At 42.7% G+C, this 18,770-nt stretch overlaps 1 protein-coding gene across 1 annotated transcript; it reads right to left on the bottom strand.

The window, feature by feature from the left end:
- Positions 1 to 397: 397 nt before the first annotated feature.
- LOC117812541 (RING finger protein 145-like) lies at positions 398 to 18,691 on the bottom strand. Its single transcript, XM_034683388.1, has 12 exons — positions 18,496 to 18,691; positions 12,854 to 13,105; positions 9,450 to 9,558; positions 9,268 to 9,359; positions 8,262 to 8,497; positions 7,978 to 8,153; positions 6,621 to 6,761; positions 6,346 to 6,528; positions 6,101 to 6,248; positions 5,785 to 5,907; positions 5,425 to 5,658; positions 398 to 4,176 (listed from the first exon to the last, which is right to left on the bottom strand). The coding sequence occupies exons 2-12, from the start codon at positions 13,035 to 13,037 to the stop codon at positions 3,580 to 3,582; spliced, it is 2,223 nt and encodes a 740-aa protein (XP_034539279.1). The 5' UTR covers positions 13,038 to 13,105; positions 18,496 to 18,691; the 3' UTR covers positions 398 to 3,579.
- Between the last annotated feature and the right edge of the window lie 79 nt (positions 18,692 to 18,770).

Raw genomic sequence — 18,770 nt, 5'->3', positions numbered from 1 at the left:
TTATAGACCAGAGGTTGCCGCCTGATCTCAACTGAATTTTGCAAATAGCAAGTAATCTATCTTCTCACTGTAAGAAAAAAAGCATTGTTCAGGTTTTGGTTTACTCCTATGATTTTATGTGACCCCCCAGAGGACAAATCTGAAATAGTAGTTACTTTCATTGAAAAGTTCTCTGTAATTTCTTCACTTTGCAAAGTGGTTCCGCGGGCCGGATTTGAACCTTTGGCGGGCCGGTTTTGGCCCGCGGGTCGCATGTTTGACACCCCTGCCTTACATATTGTTATTGGATAGTGTAGATTGTTATGCATTTGTATGTAGCTTACTGTCTCTTCTGTTATTGAATGTTAAATTGTGTAAGAATGTGACTGACGTGGATAATAAACAGAGCAGATCCATCTGAAATAAACAGCTGACAGGCTTCTCCGACACTTTAATACTGTGGTGCACATTCACATTCAGTTTCCAATGACAGTCATCACCTCACTGAGCATGTGACAGGTCAGTGCTCCACAATGAAAACAAAGTTGAAGCTGTTTAAATTTATGTAACCACTTCAAGTGCTTTGTTGTAAACCAAAAGTCTAAGAAGGAATGGAGCCGATAGTAAAATGTCATTCAAGAAATACAGAAAAGTCCTTATGTTCTTCTTTCACAGGAACATGTGCAAAATACATCAAACTCCACATTTCATCTCTTTAAAAAAAAAAGAAGAAAAGAAAACACAAACAGTTGAAGAGCGGCGGCCAGGTTTGATCCTACATGAGTTATGTATTCATTCTCAGCCCTGCAGCCGACGCTCTCAAATTAAAACGAGAAGTTCATTCATAGTAATAAGACCTTTAGTAATAGCGGTAGTAATAATACTGTTGAGGGTTAACTAGTGCTCCTCCTGAGCCGTCTGCGCCGTGCTGATCCCACTCCTAACAGTAGAGGGCACCGGAGTGATCACACCAGCGTGAGGACGCGTCATACAGCCCGGAGGAGCAATAACACTGGCTGGTCTCGAAGATCAGACGTCTCTCTTTCCCCAAAGCTGCTCAGCCTGACGAAGAAGAAGATCAAACTGCTGGGGAGCTTTGGAGAAATCTAGCCCTGAACTCAGTTATATAACAACGCTCCTCTGGTTTAATATAGATGCCATACAGAGCAACATTTATATACATCACACACAAACAGATTGGGCTGTTTTCCTCGTACACGAACACGTCAGAGGGTATTTGGTTGCTGACAGCCACAGAACGGCTTTGGAGCGTTGCTAGTAGAAATGACGTTAGTGCAAACGCAACCGAAAAAACAAAAAAGGAAGAGAAGAGACATGTCAAAAACAAACAAACAAACAAAAAGAAACATAGCTAAGAAGGTTAGTGCACACTTGGAAAAACAAAGTAATGCTATGATAGCAGTGGCAGCGTGCAAGCTCTACATATAAGCGTGCATCGGAACCGTCAGGCATTCACGAGGTTTCAGTCTCTCCGTTCAGTCCTCACTACGTAACCCCGTGTTTCGCTGAGTGCAGGAACTCACTGAGCATGTGCGTGTTATATATGAAAATAAAAAAGTTGTCCTATCACACAGCTCGACTTCGCGTGGGGTGTGAAACATTCCAGTATGTAACAGAGCAGCAGGAAGAGCAGGAGGATGCTTCTGGGTGATTTGATTGGTTAATACGGAGCTGGATGGCGTGATGTCAGGGAAAAAGGATGCTTCAGTTTGTAAAATCAGACAAGCAGGAGGATGAGAGCTGACGAGTGAAGTAAAGCTCGAAGTGACGACGAAGCTACGGGCCCCGCACAGGCGTGACTCTAACGCCCCCCCCCCAAAATCCTCAAACGCTGAAATGCAAACTGTGGCGTCTGTTTCGTCTTTGATTTCAGTCCTACTGTTCGATAAAGCAGTAATGTAAAAATGACTTTAAAAATAACATCTCTTTAACTGTAATACAAAAGTTTGGCGATGAGGACATAATTTTTTTTCTTTGCTGGGACCAGCCAAACAAGTTTGATTCAGATACTGGAGTCGTATATATCAGAGAAAGACGTTACATCATCGTCCACACCGTCACATTTCACCACACTTAAAATCTTCTGCTTAGCACCAGGCTTCAAGTCGTGTGACGACCTCAAGACACATTCAGTCTTCCACTTGTACGCTCGCCCCCGTCTCCCGACACAAACACTGAGAGTCTTGAGAGAAAACCGATGGGAGGAGGAGTTTATGAAATGTTAAGACTCTGCAAACCGTTTGAGGTGCGACCGTTCTGTTAAAACTCGTCCAAGCTCTCGACGCCTCTGAGCCATTTCTTATTACATCATGGCTACGAACAGGACGACGGAGGAAACCGAACACGGATATAATCAGCAGTCAGAGTGAGGATGCAGGAACGAAAGGCAGGATGGGAGAGGGTTGAAATGAGAAAGGACATGAGCATGATTTCAGAGAAGTCCCTCGAGCTTTGATATTAAGTGACAAAAATAGTTTTACACAAGACTTCACATTTTGTGGACACGTACCCATTCGATTTGAGATGAGATTAAAGCTTTCCCCTGTGAGTGGCGAGTTTGGAACCCGAAACAGAAAATTAAGAAGAGCCCCCCCCCCTCCCACCCACCCGCCCCGTGTGACATCCATGCTGGCTTTAAATTTAAACTAGTGCTGTCAATTGATAAGTAAGAGTAATCAATCGCAGTAAAGGCTGTGATTCATCTCAATCACAGTTTTACTTCCAAATGAAAAGAAAGCTACGGACAGCCTGCTGCAACACAGACTCATCATCATGTAGGGTTCTGAGGTGGTTGATCGGATCAGATCCACCCCTGCCGCCCTGAGCCCATCCAGCTCATTGTGCGTGTCGCTACAAACACGGAGCCTCTCACGCGACGTCATGGATGAAAACATGAAAACACACGACCACTCAGACGACTACATTCGCACAATCCACAGCCTGATGTCGCCCAAACTGGAGCACAGAAGAAGCGTTCGTTCAGTCAGCCGTTAACTGGCATGAATTAAAAACATTGAATGGTTTAACTAGCGCAACAGAAGGCACCTGTTTTTTTCCTGCAGGCATAGATGTTCACTCTCCTCTCAAGTGACACTTTTTGAATTCAGATTGCCTCGTTATGCATCAACTACATCTCAATATGCTGCGAAAAGACTCGACATCAGTGATCAGACACAAGCTCTGGTCTCACTTTTTCTGCATCAGGGTTCATGTTTTGAAGGGTTATCTGAAGTAAACTGAGGCTCCATGGAACTTTGCATTTGAAGCTGAAAAGTCGTGATTAATATGTGCTGAAAAGTAACCTCAGGATTAACCGCATGTGTTCACACGTTAACGTCGACAGCTCTAATTTAAACTTAAGTTGGAGATATATTCTGATGAAGTGTTTCACAAACATTTTAAAGCCGTTTGATGAACACCGCCTCTCTCCAAACGGAGCGCTTCAGTAACACTCTAGCTAACCGCTGTGCACGGAGACTTTGGGCCGATGGAGTGTTCAGATTGTGTTTTCTGTATGCTTGCATGCATGTCCTCGTGTGTTGAGATGGAGCTCAGATAGTTGCATGTAGGATGAGACTGCTACTCAGAGAGGGAAGGGGGTTCTTCCGCCTGTGACGATAGACCAGCAGAGGACTCCTTGTCGTCCGTTTGAGGGGCGGGCTTAGGTTCAGCATGTGAGGACGAGGGGTGACAGACAGACGGGTGCGTGTCCAATGTGTCCGGAGAAAGGGAGGAAGACGGAGACGGATCCTCGGGAGGCAACTCAGAGTCAGTAACGATGGGGGGAGGAGGAGAAGACGAAGAGGATGATGATGTTGCTGGAGTGTCGACCGGTTGCTGGGTAGCAGTGGTGACACCAGAGGAGGAGGAGGAGGAGGAGGAGGATGAGGAGGAGGAGGAGGGGGTTTCTCCATTTGACGTAGCAGGTCCATTATCTCCCTCCTCCTTCCCCTCCTCTGAACAAGCGCCATCGTCCTGCTTATTATTAGGTTCTTCCTGCCCTGCAGGGTTCTGATTGGCTGCAGGAGTCTCCTGATTGGGGACAGTGGGCGTTGGTGACTGGCTCTTGAGTTGAGAGTGACAGAGCGGGCATGTCTCCTGGACGTAGAGCCATTTCTTCAGACAGCCAGCGTGGAAGAAATGACTGCAGGGAGTGATCACAGCACTGTTCATGTCCTGGAAGAGACACAGAGAGAGAGGCGGTGATGATATTATCCTTTGACAAACATTCCACAGACCTGACTTACGCCTGATGCTTGAGATTACTTCTTGGAGTGATACTTCTTAACTTGAAGGAGGGAAAGCCAGCATGATTCATGAAGGACTCAGGGCTGGAGGATTACTTTGACTTGCTCAATATGCAGAGAGACGCTATTTATTATCTAGTTCAAATTTTTTAGTATAAACTGTCTTATTTTAAATTACTAAAGACATTTATATGATTTATTCAGTTAACTATTTTATTTATTTATTGTGGATTATTACATTTTTTATGTAGTTATTAATTTGATCTTATCTTCTGATTTTTACAGGTTACCTCTCAGCATTTTGATATCTAATATGTTTTAATTTGCTGTATTTACTTTTAATGTAACATCTTAGTTTCTTTTAATGGTTTATTTTTAATGTTTTATTATACAATTATTTTTAAAGCAAACTCAAGACCTACCTTTTAATCTTGCTTTTAACTGAGTTTCATTCTTATAGCAGTTTTATTTCACCTTACTTTATTTATATATTTATTATCTAGTTCAAATTTTAGTCACTTTATATTTTATTTAGTTAGTTATTTATTTTGTAAGTACAACATCTCATTTTCTTTTACTGGTTTAATATTTTAGTGTTTTATTATCTTTGTAATTTATTTATTTTGGTGATTTTAATTTCCTGTGTTGAGTTTTAACATTTTATTTTACCTCCAGTGTTTCCTCAGTTTGTTCAGCAACTTATTCTTTATCTATTTCATTATTATTTTTGCATACATCATGTTCTTAACCTTACATATGGATTGTGGGGTGAGTTTGGGTGCCTTCTTTTTTCTTTTTTAATTTATTCTATTTTTATCTTTTTTTTATGTACAGCACTTTGTGTTAAAATATCATTGTATGAAAAGTTCTTTACAAATAAACTCTGAATGATTGATTAAAAGACTTTGACCGGGGTCTGAGTGGCTCTGGGACATTGTCAGGAGATGTCTGTAATTATGTGTTTATGCTGCTCTGTAATGAGGCTCTCTCTTATTGTTTGGCTTTTCAGCCTCCTGGATGGTTGAACCTGAATTCACCTTTCATGCACTCTGGGGCATCCACAAAATATCATGTAGCCCCGCTTTTGAAAAATCTAAATGGCTAAATAATTAGAAAGAGATTACACCTTGTTCATATCTTCACTGTCTGAATACAGGCACACAAACCCGGCTCGTACCTGGTAGCAGATCGCACAGATGTCGTTGTACTGCTCCAGCTGTGTGTTGCTCGCCGTGGGGAGGCTCTTGATCTTGTTTACAGCATCTCTCCTGAGCAGGAAGCTCTGCCAGCCCAGCTGGGCTCTGAGCCACACATTATAGTACGAATGGACCAGGATGATGGTGCTGCCCATCACGCTCCACTCCCCGAAGACCGTCTCTGACACTCCGTAGCACACCACACACACTGCAACCTGGCAGGAGATGAAATCATCGGCAGTGAGTGAAGGAGGGAACGCCTGGGGGTACTGTATGAAGTGTGTGTGTGTGTGTGTGTGTGTGTGTGTGTGTGTGTGTGTGTGTGTGTGTGTGTAACTCACCAGGAACTCCAGCAATCTGTACGTCCCGTTCACACAGTAAATAACTTCATCCATGTTTTCTACTGGAGCCTTACGGAACTCCTCCACCATGAAGAGAACGTAGATCAGCAGAGTACCAAGGACCTGTGGGGGACCGAGGAGAGAGTGTGTGAGCACTTTAATCTGATTCAATCATTCATCAGAAAGCAGAGCACAGATGCTTCAGGACTCTCCGCTGCAGTGGATTTATTATGAGAGGCTTTTAGGTCATATCTGTGAATGCTGTGTGTGTGTGTGTGTGTCTGTGTGTGTGTCGAGCTGTCTGCTTGAACATTACCTGCAGTGAGGTGAGGATTGATGAGGAGATGATAATGAGAAGCCAGAAGTCCATGTGGAAAAACTGACAGATCATGTAGGCCATGTAGGCTGGAAAGATGAGCAGGAACAGACACAGAGACACGGCTCTGAAGTGCTTCCACAAACTCCTACAGGACACAGAGCAGGAACCAGAAACAGACCGTTAGAAGGGAACTTCTCTTTATCAGAAATCTGTTTTTGATACACACGTGGTATCCTTCTTACTTGTCTCTGGACGCTCCCAGGGCCAGGACTATGGGGTCAGCTATCTCCAGCATGGACTGCAGGATGGAAGCCACAACAATGAAGAGGATGATGGAGAGGAGGAAGGCTCGATGGATGACCTGGAGCTCGATGAGGCCGGTCTGAACAGCGAGGATCAGCAGAGTGATGCCTTCCGTCATCCCTCTGCATGGATACACAGAAAAAAGCATGATTAAAACTTGAACTAACAGACATCCTGAGTAAACACACACACAGATAAACACACACGTACTGACCTGTGCATGGTGTTGTCGTTCATAAAGGCCCGGTAACCTTGCAGGTAGAACTTGCAGAGAGTGAGAACTCCCAGTGCGATGAAGGAAACAGTGAAAACCAGACCGAGGAGGGAGTATGGTGTGCTGCAGCATTCTGCAATACTGAGGATGGAGAGGGAGAAACAAGAGAGAGGAGTTAATAAAGAAGCAAAATCAACAAAAACAACAAACAACAACAGGAAACACAATTTCCTTTCAAAGTAATTGAACTTTTTAAACCTCTCTTATGATTTTTGCTTGACTTCTTTGCTGCTTTCAGTTCTTGTGCGATGGATAGAGAACCACACAAATCAAATCTCTCAAAGTTGGACTAACATGCCTCAATAATGCAGAATTTCCTCTTGCATGTCTACACTTCAATAGGACCCAAACTGGGAAAGGCATTCTGCCCATGCTTCACAGTTCGCAAGCTGTGCTTTGACCCAGGAGTCGAAAAGAAGGAAGCCGAGTAGTTACGAAAATTTAGCAGAAGAAGAAAAGGAAAGTAAACAAGAGGACGTTTAGGTAGAGATCTGTAAAGCTGTCTGTGTTTTCACCTCCCAACATACGACCAGTTAGCCTCTTGCTAAAGTGTTTTCTGATTGTTTTGGTATGTGATGTAATAGGTCGGCCAGGTGACGGTCTGATAGCAACAAGCTGAAAGGACGCATATCGCAACCTTCCATAGAAGAGGCGAAGATGCTCGCCCTGTGCCTGTATACTGGGACAAGGACAGTAGGGATGTGCATTTCAAGCCAAAATACTATTCAATAATCGTTGGCATCTATTTGTTGATTATTCGAATAATCCCCCCCTCACACACACACACACATACACCTGTCCCGTTAACAGCCCGTTTGTGTGACAGTCACGTCAACCAGCGGCAGGACGAGGTGCTGCTAGTAGCGGCACTGTCAGCATCTGTCCCAACCTTTATGTCGGTGTTTCTCTGATGCAGCGTGGCGTGTGTGTTTACATTTTACAGCCATGCTCAGTCTCTGGAGATACGTGTGTAGTGGTGTGAGATTCAGAAATGGAGAAAATTGCTGCGACTGTCGCTGATGTTTTCTTCTTCTTTTGCAATTTAAAGCGTTAGCATTCTTCTTCTGTTATTTAATGCGGTTAGCAAAACAGCTTTAAGACCCTGTATCGCCACCGTCAGGCAGGAATACCGTATTACAACCAGGCACCGATAAAAACAATGAATAATTGTACTTTTAAAATGAGAAAATATTCAAAGTAACTCTTCGATTTTTAATAAGTGAACGAATATTTGAATATTCCAAAATAATTGCCCATCCCTAGTATAAACCAAGCTTAAAGGCTGCTGCGGTCTCACCTGGTCAGAAAGAGGAACAGGAGCCTCTCCCGTGAGGTAGGCTGGTCCCTGGTGCTGAAGTAAGAGTAGATCTGCAGAGCAAACAGCAGCAACCAAAAACACATGAAGAGAACTGGGAGGACCAGCTGGTTCCACAGAGACATCCCCAGAGCCAGCAGGCCATACACTTCCACCACCTGGGGACAGAAAGAGAGGCAGAGATGGAGGAGAGAAGAGATGGAGGTTAATGGGACAGAACTCTTGTGATAAAACAAGAGGAAGTACAAACATCTTCTCTTGTTTACCTGGGCCAACTCCCTGTACGCGGTCTTGGCCAGGTTGTACGGTACCAACAAGTTAGAAGCCAGGAAGTAAATGACCTCCAGGCCCGTGAAGATCATGGAGAACTTATTGATGAAGACGATGGTCTCCAGTGGGACGAGACACAGTCTGGCCACCAGAGGGAGGAGGTGAGCAGAGAAAAGCCAAATCCTCTTGGTCTGCATCACACAGGAACACAGTGTACACACCACCAGCTGACCTGGAGAGGGACGAGAAGAGATGAAGCTGAAAGAAGATGCACGCGCAAATTAATCTGCACACTGTTAAACAAATAAAGTGTTCAACTGATGCATCATTTTCACATTCATGTCGAGTTAAGAACTCAAATTAAAGACATTAAGAGTTGGAAAGTGTGACAATAAGTCGAATACGTGTTTCTGAGAGGTCACTTTCATATTTACAAGCTTTAACCTCCCCCTCTCTCCACCGCCGTACATCTCTGTCACTGTGTCCATGATATTTTTGCTTTCTCAGGCTTTCACTGAGCAGTGAAATCAGCACAGTCTATTTATAGCACAGGAGACTCCGAATCTACTCTTCTGTAAGACGAAACCAGATCCAACGGACCTGAGGACATACTGTCCAAGTCAACACGGACCCAAAGTCACAGGTGATGCTCAGAAAAATGTGAGTGGCCATGTCATGCTGCCTTTAAGTGACACTCATTTATGCTGATCTTTCTTTACCATCTGCTGTAAAGGAAGATCAAGTCACAGATGCATGTGAGCGCTCCATGCAGAGGATTCTTGTTGTCAGAAACTTGAGTCCTAACTGACTATAATGTCACAGTTCACGCGATAAACACTCCACGTCACTCTCCTGCAGCACTTTCAGACTCTCCGGATGTGGAGGCTTAGAACGAGGCTGCCGCACATCATCCATCTCTATGTTTAGACTTGTGCATGATTTTTTAATACCCTGACATGTAAAACCACAAGTGTGACTGCATGTGTCAGTGTGTCACTCTACCTATGAGTGCGGTGGTGAATCTGTTCATTGAGAGAGGTTCCAGGTAGATGGGTCCTTCATGTCCAGACTCCAGTTCACTGCGGACGTAATCCCTGGAAAAAAAGAGATCAAAATGTTCAATGTACAGAGAGATCACTGTGCTTGTAAGTTGCAGTTACACGTTCTCTCATTGAAGGCCTTACCTTGAAACTTGGTGACCGGCAAACAGCAACAGAGCTGTGAGGACGTACAGGTAGAGTTTGACCAGGTGTTGACGAGGCAGAGTCAGGAGGACCAAGCTCAGGATGTAACCTGCACACACACATGGACACAATAGATGAACATCAAGCAGAGACCATAGACTGTAGAATTAATGGACGTAGTATTCGTGACGTCACCCCTCTGTTTTGAAGCCGATTGTCAGTGGGTGCCATATTGGAAATGCTGAACTCAACCTAACTTCATCTGAGCTAGTGTGAGGTAAAGAGGCGGGATTTAGCCTCTTTGCTAATAGCTACAGTGTGCCCGCCTGTCAATCAAGTTGGCCATGCCCTTATTTGGGCAAAACTTGAAAGTTGCACATCTTCAAAAATACAGAGTTAAAAAAAATTCAGTGTCCCAAGAGAGAGATGAGCTCCTCAGACCTGAACAGTTTTTTCAACCAGGCTGTAAACATGTTTATTTCTGCTGTAAAGATTGTCTTCTTTGAATGGGTGTGTATGTGTTTTCCTGTGTTTCTGCAGCCAGCCTCTAGTGGACACTCGGGGAACTGCAGTTTTTAACACTACCATATGGGCTTCATATTTGAGACCGGAGGTTGCCGCTTGGTAGAGAAAAGCGACAACAGATGCATCAGAGAAGCATCTTCATTACTTGCTGAATGTTGACCATACTCTGTGTTCAATCACATGAGCGATCTGCTTAGTGTGCATGTGTGTGTGTTTGTGTGTGAGTTTGCGTGTGTGTGTGTTTGTGTGTGACAGATGTTTATTATGTAAGTCAATCAAAGAGTCACTGCTGCCAAAAGGCTTACTGGGCAACAAGCTACGACCTCAAACTGAGTCCAGAAACATTCTCTTCAGTGCATAGCAACAGTTATTCTCTTTTTCAGTTTATTCTGTCATCCACCCACAGCACCCATCAGCACATACCAAGCCTGTTGGCTCATTAACCGGCTGCAGCCAAGTTTGACAACACACACACACGCTCACACACACAGGCACATAAAACTGCCACTGTAAAAACACCTGACTGGTCACCAGACTAAAGGATCTTTTCCAGGCAGAGTGTTCCAGGATGGAGTCAGCTTCAGAGTATGATGTTTACCTTTTGTTCATTACTGTGTCTGTTTAAAAGGTGTGGCTTTACTTGGATCACACGAGAACAGCAGCTGAGGGAGATCAACAGCTACAAAAACTTTTAAACATATTCTCTCATCAACATTTCAGTGGGAATAACTTAAACTGAAAACCACCCAGATGAAGGTCAATCCAGCAACACAATGAGATCGGTCTCAGCAGATGTGTGTCTAACATGAGTCTGGTCCTGCTGGAGGTTTCTGCCTGTTAAAGGAAGTTTGTCCTTGCCACTGTAACTTGCTAAATGCTGCAAAGTGCTCTGCTCATGGTGGATTAAGATGAGATCAGACTGAGTCCTGTCTGTAAGATAGGACCGGATCTTATCCTGTCTTGATATTGGGTCTAGGAATTTTATTGAGATTTATCACTTCACTGAGGTAACATCTCTGCTAGCTGGCCTTCAGTGAGAGATCATGCAGGTTTCCCTTCTCTGTCATTGCTCATAAGGTATCAGAGGGGACAGCCTGTCCCTTCCTATCAAATATATTCCCATGAAGGTAAAAATAAGCTGAAGTGCACTGAGATCTGCATAAAAACAGGAACATACTGAGAAAGTTGGGCCACAATCTGATGTAAATGAAGGAGCGCACCCTCCAAAACAGCCTCATTAACACGAGGCACTGGTTTCTCATTAAATCTATCAAGCAGAGTTTATTCTCACTGCAAGACAGCCACTGCTGGGACTTGAGCAGCACAGCCGGGGGAGCCAAACTGGTTTATAGCAGCATCCTTTTTTCATTTCACCATCCAGTACAGCAGTTATGATCAATCAATCTTTATTTATAAAGCACCAAATCACAACAAACGTTATCTGAAGACTCTTTCCAAACAGACATCAAGTCTAGACATCAAGACAGGATAAGATCCAGTCCCATCTTACGGACAGGACTCAGTCTGATCTCATCTTAATCCACCATGAGCAGAGCACTTTGCAGCATTTAGCAAGTTACAGTGGCAAGGACAAACTTCCTTTAACAGGCAGAAACCTCCAGCAGGACCAGACTCATGTTACACACACATCTGCTGAGACCGTGTTGGAGAGAGGGACAGAGGAGATTAAAAAGAGAGAGAGAGAGAAATGAACGCACAGATTTTAAACTCTGATGCTAACATGAACAAGCTGTCATGTCCTAAATTGAGTCATTACTGTCAATTAACAAAGAACGAGACGTACATAAACCAAACAGAAGAGTTCGGATTATTGTCCATCTGTTATAAAATATGAATGATCCCATTCACTGAACTCACAGACAACATCTGATGAGAGATCATTTCACATTTTCTAGAGATATAATAAGTTAAACTTCACATACTTTCAGTAATACTAACTAGAACAGCACCTAACGATCATTATCGATGATGAGCTGTATCATGCAGGGATTTCCACACAGAGCAGCCTCAAAAAGTGTGGTATAGAGTTCACTTGCCTATCAATCCAACATTTATGGAACCCCTGAAACAATCCTACACTGTTTGGATATGATATATATGATATATATGTATATGTATATATATATATATATATATATATATATATATATATATATATATATATATATATATAAGGTTAAAGTGCTGACTACAGACATTCATATGTTTGGAATTTGGATCCCACAGACGACCAAGCTCAACATCCCGCCGGGTTTCTTGCAGCCACAGAGTTCTCCTCCTCGGCTCTGAGCTTTGGTTGGAACAATAAAACTTTATATTCAGGTTGTTTACTTTATTTATCTTGCAGAATGGCACACAGCAGCTCTTCTGCATTGTGGCTAGTGGTTTGTTTCCCCCTCAGCGCCACAGGATGTGACGTTCTCTGAGACGCTGACATTGCATTGAAAATCATGCAAATGTGACCTACAGAGGCAAAATGTGACCGTTGTGCCTCCACTTACAATCAGCAGAACAGAAGCCATGTTTTAGGACAATAACCTATTCAAATGCTCTATCTGCAGGTCTCTATAACACTGACATGCTAATGGCTACAGCTAAATGATCAACAGTGTCAAACCCTGTGTTGTGCAGCTTGTGCAAAGCATTTATATAATCTGTTTGTTTTACACTAATCCTCCAGGGTGTGTTAATACACGGGGAATGTATTTGTGCTGGAGCAGGCAGTGTGTGTGTGTGTGTGTGTGTGTGTGTGTGTGTGTGTGTGTGTGTGTGTGTGTGTGTGTGTGTGTGTGTGTGTGTGTGTGTGTGTGTGTGTGTGTGTGTGTGTGTGTGTGTGTGTGTGTGATACCAACACTGACCTACGTAGTGCAGGTAGAGAGCCAGGTATTTGTACTGGAACAGGGGGTTGTTGGAGAGGCTGGAGCGCTGGATCTTCTGGAAGAAGGAGCTGACGTCCCAGCGGTACAGGACATCGAGCAGCATGATGCTGGGAACACGCAGACCCACATTGAGCACCGCCTCTAAACGGTCCTTCACTGCCATGGCCTCAGCTTAGCGTCTGATCGGCAGGCAGAACTGACCACTAAGACGGGGTGTAAACAGTGGGTGTACTGCAGAGAGAGAGAGAACAAAAAGGAGAGTTTAATAGGATGCAGTGAAGATAAGCAGCAGTTATAAATGGATGAAGGGCAGTAAATAAGGAAAAGTGATAACTAAACCTCGCAGCTATAGCAGTGATTTTCCACATTTGGCAGGTGGGTGGTGTTAAAATTCCCTTTTTTTATAACATCCACTCTGCTCAGCATTTAATGAGCTTATTCACAGCTGATGCTAAGGTTAAAAAGTGTGTCCGCATCACAAAAATAAACACTACAACTTTTAATGACGCTGACTTCACTGACAGCTTAAACCCTGAGTCATCACAGATCACTGTTAGTATCATATGACACAAACACACAATGAACACAAGACTTGGAAAAAGCTATCCCATCCTTTATATCATCAAAACAGCAAACTAATAAAGGAAGGTAAACCCTGAAGTGAAGTGGGAGAGGCTACAAGACTGTCAACACAAAAACATGAACATACAGTGCAGAGTTTATACAGGGAGTGTAAGTGCTGTGGGTTTGATCGTTCCGACAGCGTGCACCCTGCTACACAGGAAGCCTGTTTGAAGCAGTGTTCATTTTGGCAGCTATTTTAGATTTAGTCTTAGGCTCAGTCTTTAGATAAAAATTCCTTTTAGTTTTAGTCACATTTTAGTCTTTGATTTGTTCCAAAACATTTCCTCTCTTTAAAATAATTCATGTAGTCGATCATATATCAGTATCAGGGTTACCAAGTGTTCAAATAGTCAATATTTCACTCCTTTAACACTTTTGTGTAATATCTTAAGTTCAATGATTTATTCTCTCACTGCTAAAAAGTAAAAAGAAAACATTCTTGATGTGACCTCTATGAAGATATTTTGATTCTCTTGATTCAAATAAAAATGCCATGAATACAATATAAGGGATGTATTGCACATTTACGACAGTTCTTGAATGCACCTGCAGTGACAGGCGCACTGGACAGACAGTCAGTTCACGGCTCTCTGAAATGCATCTGCATCTTTGATGACAAGGAGTTGATCAAAACTTGTAAGTAAGTGTAAGCTCCAGGTAGTGTCAACACCGATACTACCTACTCTACCAAAAACAAGACATTCACCTTAAAGACTGGAGCTGTATTCATGTGTTTAAACAGACGTCACTGTTGACATCTTCCACGTGATGTATGTGTTTGTTTGAACGAGGACAAGTCGCCTGCCGACAGTCGGGACACTCATTTAGAAAAACTCATGTGAGCACATTGGAAAGTCAGCAAAAACATCAGTGTCTTCATGTAGATGTGGATTTATATAACTAGCAAGTTTCCCTTCTAACTTGCCGAGACAAATCCACTTCTATCAGGTATTAAATATCTTTAAAGACAGTTCATTTAGACATGGAAATGTAAGTTGTTGCTTGAATTTAAGTTACAACTAACTCACATATGCGTGTGTGTGTGTTTGTGTGCTTGTGCAGGGTGGATCCGTCAACAAAGCCAAACACTACCGCCAGATACAAGAAGCTCAATTTGTTTGTAGACTGTGTCCCTTCCCTCGTTTAGACATGCTCCTCTCTGCTGCTCATTCAGGGATGTAGAACTTCTTCTACTCACAACTACGATTTGCAAAGCTCAATCCATCAGTCAGTTATCGATCTAAACTCAAGAAATTAACGATTACACTGACAAAAAACTTCACATGAGATCTGCAACTGTGAACATAAACTATGTTGTTCTGTTTTAAACTGAGTAAAAGCTGCAGGTGTTTCCATGCAGGTATGACTCAAAGTCAGCGTGGACCAATTAGACATTCTCACTATATCTTCCGACTCTGAACACGCCTCCTCACTTTATCACACTGCTCTGTTTACCTCCCTAACAACCTGAAGCATGAATACCTGTGTACAGTAAAGATGTGTGTCTAACATGAGTCTGGTCCTGCTGGAGGTTTCTGCCTGTTAAAGGAAGTTTGTCCTTGCCACTGTAACTTGCTGAATGCTGCAAAGTGCTCTGCTCATGGTGGATTAAGATGAGATCAGACCGAGTCCTGTCTGTAAGATGGGACTGGATCTTATCCTGTCTTGATGTTGGGTCTTTGTTCATAATAGAACATAGAGTACGGTCTAGACCTGTTCTGTTTGGAAAGAGTCTGAGGATAACGTTTGTTGTGATTTGGCGCTTTATAAATAAAGATTGATTGATTGATTCTGACCAAAAACAGAAAAGTCAGCAATATTTAAACTCTTCAAAGTAGATGAGTACAGTCAGTTGGGAATCGAAGGAGATGTAGAAACAGTTGGAGATAGGGAAAAGCTGACTTCATTGTAATGATGCAAAAATCATGCAAATCCATTGTTGCTGTTCAACTGTCCAGATCAAGGATTTACAGCACTGCACGGCTGCCGTGGCTCACCAAGGTCCAATCCGAAAGATGATACATGCGTTTGTGTACTTAAGCGTGAGGTTTGTCAAGGTGGTGCTGCCAAATTACATACTTAAAGAGGCCGAGCACCTACTGAAAATGTGGATGTTTCCTCTGTGTGTAAGTCTGGATGACATTTTCCCAGTCATCAGTTTATTTTTGGTTGTTCCTGATATTGTTACAAATATTTTGGAGCTGCATATCTGGCAATCTGTGCATGTGAGTTTAAAAATGAAGATGTTTTCTGATGTTTTTCGAGCACACTCAAATCTAAAAGAACAAAGTAAGAGTTTGCATGGTTGTGCACCGGACACACGGCCAGAGAGGCCGGTCAGTGTGTGGATCCCTCTCCCTCCTCCTCCTCCTCCTCCTCCTCCTCCTCCTCCTCCTCCTCCTCCTCCTCCTCCTCCTCCTCCTCCTCCTCCTCCTCCTCACACATTAGGGCAGTAAACAGTTGACATCAGAGTGCTGTACACAACTCAGCACACCTAAGCCTTGTTTAACATCAGTTATACTCGGTTAAAAACAGTAAACAACTCATGTCTAATTGAGGCTGAGAGAGCATCTAAAAGCTAACATACACTTGTTATTGATGGTGAAAGCTAATGTTAGCATACTTGCACCAGCATAGCGCATCGCAGTAACTGAGTAGTTTCACATTCACAAGCTAAATAACAAGTGAATGTGAACGTTTTCAAAATTAGAATATTACTGTAGCTCTACATTGTTAAGAGATGTGTTTTGTTTCCAGCATGTTGTTCAGTTTAATTCTCCCACAGACAGAGGAGGACGAGGGTTGGATAACAGATGCAACTTCTTTTTTCTTGTAGTGACTTCCTTAACACAGCGCTGGGAGGGGTGCGTTTGATTTACTGTTCCTATTCTTCCTCATTTGTTGAATGCCTATTTTATATATTTATAATTTTTAAGTGTATCTACGATGGCACTGTGCAAAGTCACTTCAGTCTGATGAAGAGCAGGTCCATTCAGAACGTCACGACCCTGGTGAATAAATTCTCTGGAGCCCTGCAGAACATTTTGATGCAAAATTGGCAACGATGATGTCATTATTGTCTCTTCTAAATGAAAAAAAGATTATCTCCATCCTCAATGATAGCATATTAAATCTGAAACAGATACTGGCTACTGTTTGAAATAAATTCTGTCATGATGTGTATAAAATAAGGCAATCTAATACTACTTCTGACTTCAATATTAATCATCAATCATTAATTAAAAATCCATCTACAGCATGTTACAGGCTACAATAACCATGTATATTAGATTATAATTAGCACCAAATATTGGAATTATACATTACTTTTTTGTGTTTTATTCAATATTTAACTTGTATTTTTTATTTCAATAACAACATAGGGTTGGAAATTAACACTTCATCTCACTCCTTACATGTGCAATACATTTTCCTACCCCTCTTCTTACTTCTGTGTGTTGTTTTTTTAACCTATGTTACGAGTCTGTGCACATTTCTCACTGTATCACTGGTTTTGTGAATATATTGTACATTCACACAGACTTTGCAGGAACGTGCCTCAAAGTCAGAGAGTGTGGACATTGACATAGGGCCTATGACTCAAGTAATAAAGTTATGTACTCTGTCCACCTCTGCACACAGAGTATGTGAAAGGTAATAAAACTTCTGTGATGGAAAACATTTCTGTTACCTCTAGTGTACACAGTATGGACGTCTGTAGTCTGGAAGGCTTCTGAGAGTCTTCCTGGTCTTGGATGTAGGATTTTATTATCATTTCCCATAACTTTAGGCTTGGGAAACTCAGTAGAGAAATGTATCCAATGCATACAAATGTGTTATATATAAATATCTGAAGGAAGTCATTAACACAGTGCAACTCATTATATATTCAAACAACTTTCCAAAGACATCACATTCCAATCTAATGTGATTTTAAAACAACTCCAAAGGGGGTTCACAGCAATTCAGCTTCAATCCTGAGCAGATGCAGTCTTCCAGATTTTTTTAAATTGTGCATAATGTTCATCTGATTTAATGTAGAAGTTAAAAATATGAAAAAATCAGACTGAACCAAGTCTTGGTTGATCATTCCTGCAGGATAAAGTTTCATCATGCCTCCCTCTGACTACAGTCCAGCACTTAGAAACACAAGTTTCCATAATATCAACATTGCAATAAACAATTTCAAAGCTGCCAACAAATGTGCATCCGAGGACAGAACCCTGATATCTTACATAACTCTAGATTCAGCAGGACGATCAGTGGCCAGAGAGAGATCACCTCGCAGAATCCTCGCTTATATAACGCGTCCGTCTAACACTGTATTTTTATCTGTCGTAATCCACGAACAGGAAGCTGCAGAGCATGCTGTGGAAGAAGGGTTTAGTCCACATGGGTGTATTTAAACAATCCCCAGCTCTAACTATGACACCGGGCACACAACCCTTATGGATGAGTGAGTGCTGCATTGATTGTGGTACGCCATGAACTCTAGTAACCCCTCCGTCTCGACGGGAGGAAGAAAATATCTCTTAGCACGCTGAAAAAGACTGCAACACTTTTCTAACTAATATAGAACAGTTTAAAACAAGGCAGGGGAACTAAATGAAAGTTCTCCATGTGTTATTAGTGGTGTATCTGTAGCAGCGGACGTGCTGTGTAATGATGAAGAGCTGCATCGAGCTGCACGGAGCAGGCACAGAGCCAACAATCCATGCTAAGCTGCTGTCAACTACCGAGCTAACTTCAACACAGCGTGGATTTAACACACACCAGAGGAGTTAGCTTCATTCAGAAGCACATATTAAACTCTCACGTTCATACACTTTCATAATAAGACACATAATGTTGGATTAAACCCTTTAAAGAGAAGCACAAACTGTCTCCCCTCAGCACTAAGTCCTACTGTACCGTTAGCCCAGCTAGCGAACAGGCTGTCAGACCTCAGAGCTAGCTAAAGAGCTCAGTCAACACAAACGGTTAAAAAGGGAACTTACGATTGAAGAACGAGGCTCGCAATATGTGGAATGGTTTCAGGATGCTTCTCAGGTCGGATATCGACCATTTTAACTCGGCACCACCCGAGTTAACGGTCCTCTCGAAGCGCCTCGCACTCAAAGGATGCGGCCGATCCGCTCATCTCACCTAGCAGCCATTACCCCAAAGTACCGAGGAGGATGGACTGAGCATGCGCAATATCCTCTGTCCCATTAAATCTCCCTCGGCCTCGGAGCTGTGTTTGAGAGTGAGACTAATGTTTTCATAATAAACT

This window comes from Notolabrus celidotus, chromosome 5 (assembly GCF_009762535.1).
Source record: "Notolabrus celidotus isolate fNotCel1 chromosome 5, fNotCel1.pri, whole genome shotgun sequence".
NCBI classification, from domain to species: Eukaryota; Metazoa; Chordata; class Actinopteri; order Labriformes; family Labridae; genus Notolabrus; species Notolabrus celidotus.
The sequence above is the reverse complement of the archived record's forward strand: the minus strand, read 5'-3'. Positions and strand labels throughout refer to the sequence as shown.

Bases quoted from the DNA above. Each gene is read 5' to 3' on its own strand.
- LOC117812541 (XM_034683388.1), bottom strand. From the start codon at position 13,037: ATGGCAGTGAAGGACCGTTTAGAGGCGGTGCTCAATGTGGGTCTGCGT. The intron at 8,498-9,267 runs GTAGAGTGACAC...GTCCCTCTCCAG, and splicing joins ATTCACCACCGCACTCATAG to GTCAGCTGGTGGTGTGTACA. The intron at 5,908-6,100 runs GTAATGTTCAAG...GGTCCCCCACAG, and splicing joins CAATCCTCACCTCACTGCAG to GTCCTTGGTACTCTGCTGAT.